At 37.9% G+C, this 1889-nt stretch overlaps 1 protein-coding gene across 1 annotated transcript in view; it reads right to left on the reverse strand.

Moving 5' to 3' along the window:
* LOC136839622 (piggyBac transposable element-derived protein 4-like) overlaps nt 1–1091 on the reverse strand; it is a 16241-nt gene extending 15150 nt beyond the window's left edge. Inside the window, exons 1-2 of the mRNA XM_067105937.1 lie at nt 1031–1091; nt 1–523 (exon numbers count right to left, since the gene is read on the reverse strand). The exon at nt 1–523 is cut by the window's left edge and continues 439 nt beyond it. Coding sequence (XP_066962038.1) covers nt 1–523; nt 1031–1091 — 584 coding nt within the window. The remainder of the gene's footprint in view (nt 524–1030) is intronic.
* Nucleotides 1092–1889: the final 798 nt, after the last annotated feature.

A 1889-nucleotide genomic window follows, 5' to 3' on the forward strand; every position in this document is an offset into this window, starting at 1 on the left:
ATGCTACTAACGAGCACCACATGTTTCTTCTTCTTCTTACTCTTTGGTATGAATGAGACTAATGTAAGGTTGTCTCCAAATCCAAACATGCTGTCCACAAGAGGTCTATTCTTTGTCACCAAGAATTCTGGGGGAATCTCCCTCTTGTTCTTTCTGAGGGTCCCCACAGTAGTCAAGTTATGGTCACGAAGTAGTGATTCCACTAGTGGATAGCTAGTATACCAATTATCAAATGTTACATTTCTAGCAGACCCAGAGGTGTCAGAAATAAGTCTTGTGACCACGGCCTGTGATGAATTGTATTGCTTGTCAGCTTTAAATAGCCCATCTGGCTGTGTTCCGGCATATATCTCCATGTTACATACATAGAATGTTTTTGCATCACACAGTGCATGTATTTTGATGCCATATTTGGCTGGTTTGCTGGGGATATACTGCCTAAAGGGACAATGGCCCCTAAAGGCTACAAGCATTTCACCTATAGTCACAAATTCTGATGGGGTGTAGTTCTTTTTGCAATTTTCTACAAACATATGAAATATTTGCCTAACTGGGGCAAGCTTATCCACCCTCTTTCTTTCTTTGCGTTAGTCTGGTGGGGTGAATGAACACCCCAGAAGGCCAAAACGACATCTAGCTCCCAAGACAACTGACCCACAACTGAGCAACGCTGCATGTGACACACCCTTCTTGAGTCAGGAGAGTACTCGGAGGGGGAAAAAGAAATAAGTTACCTACTAGTAATTACGAGCACTTAAGCAAAATTGGGGTGCCAAAACACCCCACGGGAGTAACGCAGGGTTAAAAGAAGAATAAACCGAATATTAGCATCTGACTAAAATGAAGATAATTTGAAATGTAATAAAACATTTGATACCGGTCAAAGTAGTAATAAAATTAACAATAATACAACAAACCAGGTTAATTTTAATAAAATGTTTTGCTTACCTATAAGTGAAAGTTGATAATATGCAAGGCCATTATTCTGTACAGTAGTAATCTCACTTTGGTAACAATCACTTAATCATACGTTCTATTTCTACACCAGCCACGACGAGCCGAATATCTACACGGAGTCGAGGAGTCCTCATGTTATATGTAACTCTCTGGGATAGATTCACCTCTACGGTATGAGGGAGGCTAACTATGATAGATGGCAGGTTCACCAGTGAGAAGTATTTAGAAATACTGGAGGTGATGTTTCAAAAGAGTACGTCATTTGCTCTCCCGTACCCAGAGAGCATTGTATATATGTTTGACAGCTGTACTGCTCACTAAGCTAATACTGTAAAACGGTGGTTTGAAGAACTGAGTAGGCTTCCTCAACCCAATGGAAAACACGTGGTCATGCATTGTGAATGCCTGGGATTCCATATGCTTTTAAAATGCTGCAACAGAGTGGGAATGAGGCCTGGAACTGTTAACAACCATATTGCATCTGTGCCCTAAAGGCTTCAGGGTGTAACTGATAGTCACGGTCGTTGGACCAAGTACTGATGGTAAAATCATTTCCATTTGGTTTCGAATAATTCCCCCTTGTCCTCTGCCACATTAATGCAATTTTCATGAATATTTCTTGTCTTGCATATATATATACAGTATATATATATATATATATATATATATATATATATATATATATATATATATATATATATATATATATATATATGCACACACACACATATATGTGTGTGTGTGTGTAAATGGCTGACCATGTATTTGACGTTGTGTCAAGAAAGAAAAATACAATTTATTAATTTACTTCATTGCACTGACTTTCGACCTACATCGATACTTCTATTTATCTATCTCTGTGCCAAAAACGAATAAATATAATCTATTAATATACTACTTGAGCTCTATAGGAAAACTTTTAATAGAATGAT

This window comes from Macrobrachium rosenbergii, chromosome 1 (assembly GCF_040412425.1).
Source record: "Macrobrachium rosenbergii isolate ZJJX-2024 chromosome 1, ASM4041242v1, whole genome shotgun sequence".
NCBI lineage: Eukaryota > Metazoa > Arthropoda > Malacostraca > Decapoda > Palaemonidae > Macrobrachium > Macrobrachium rosenbergii.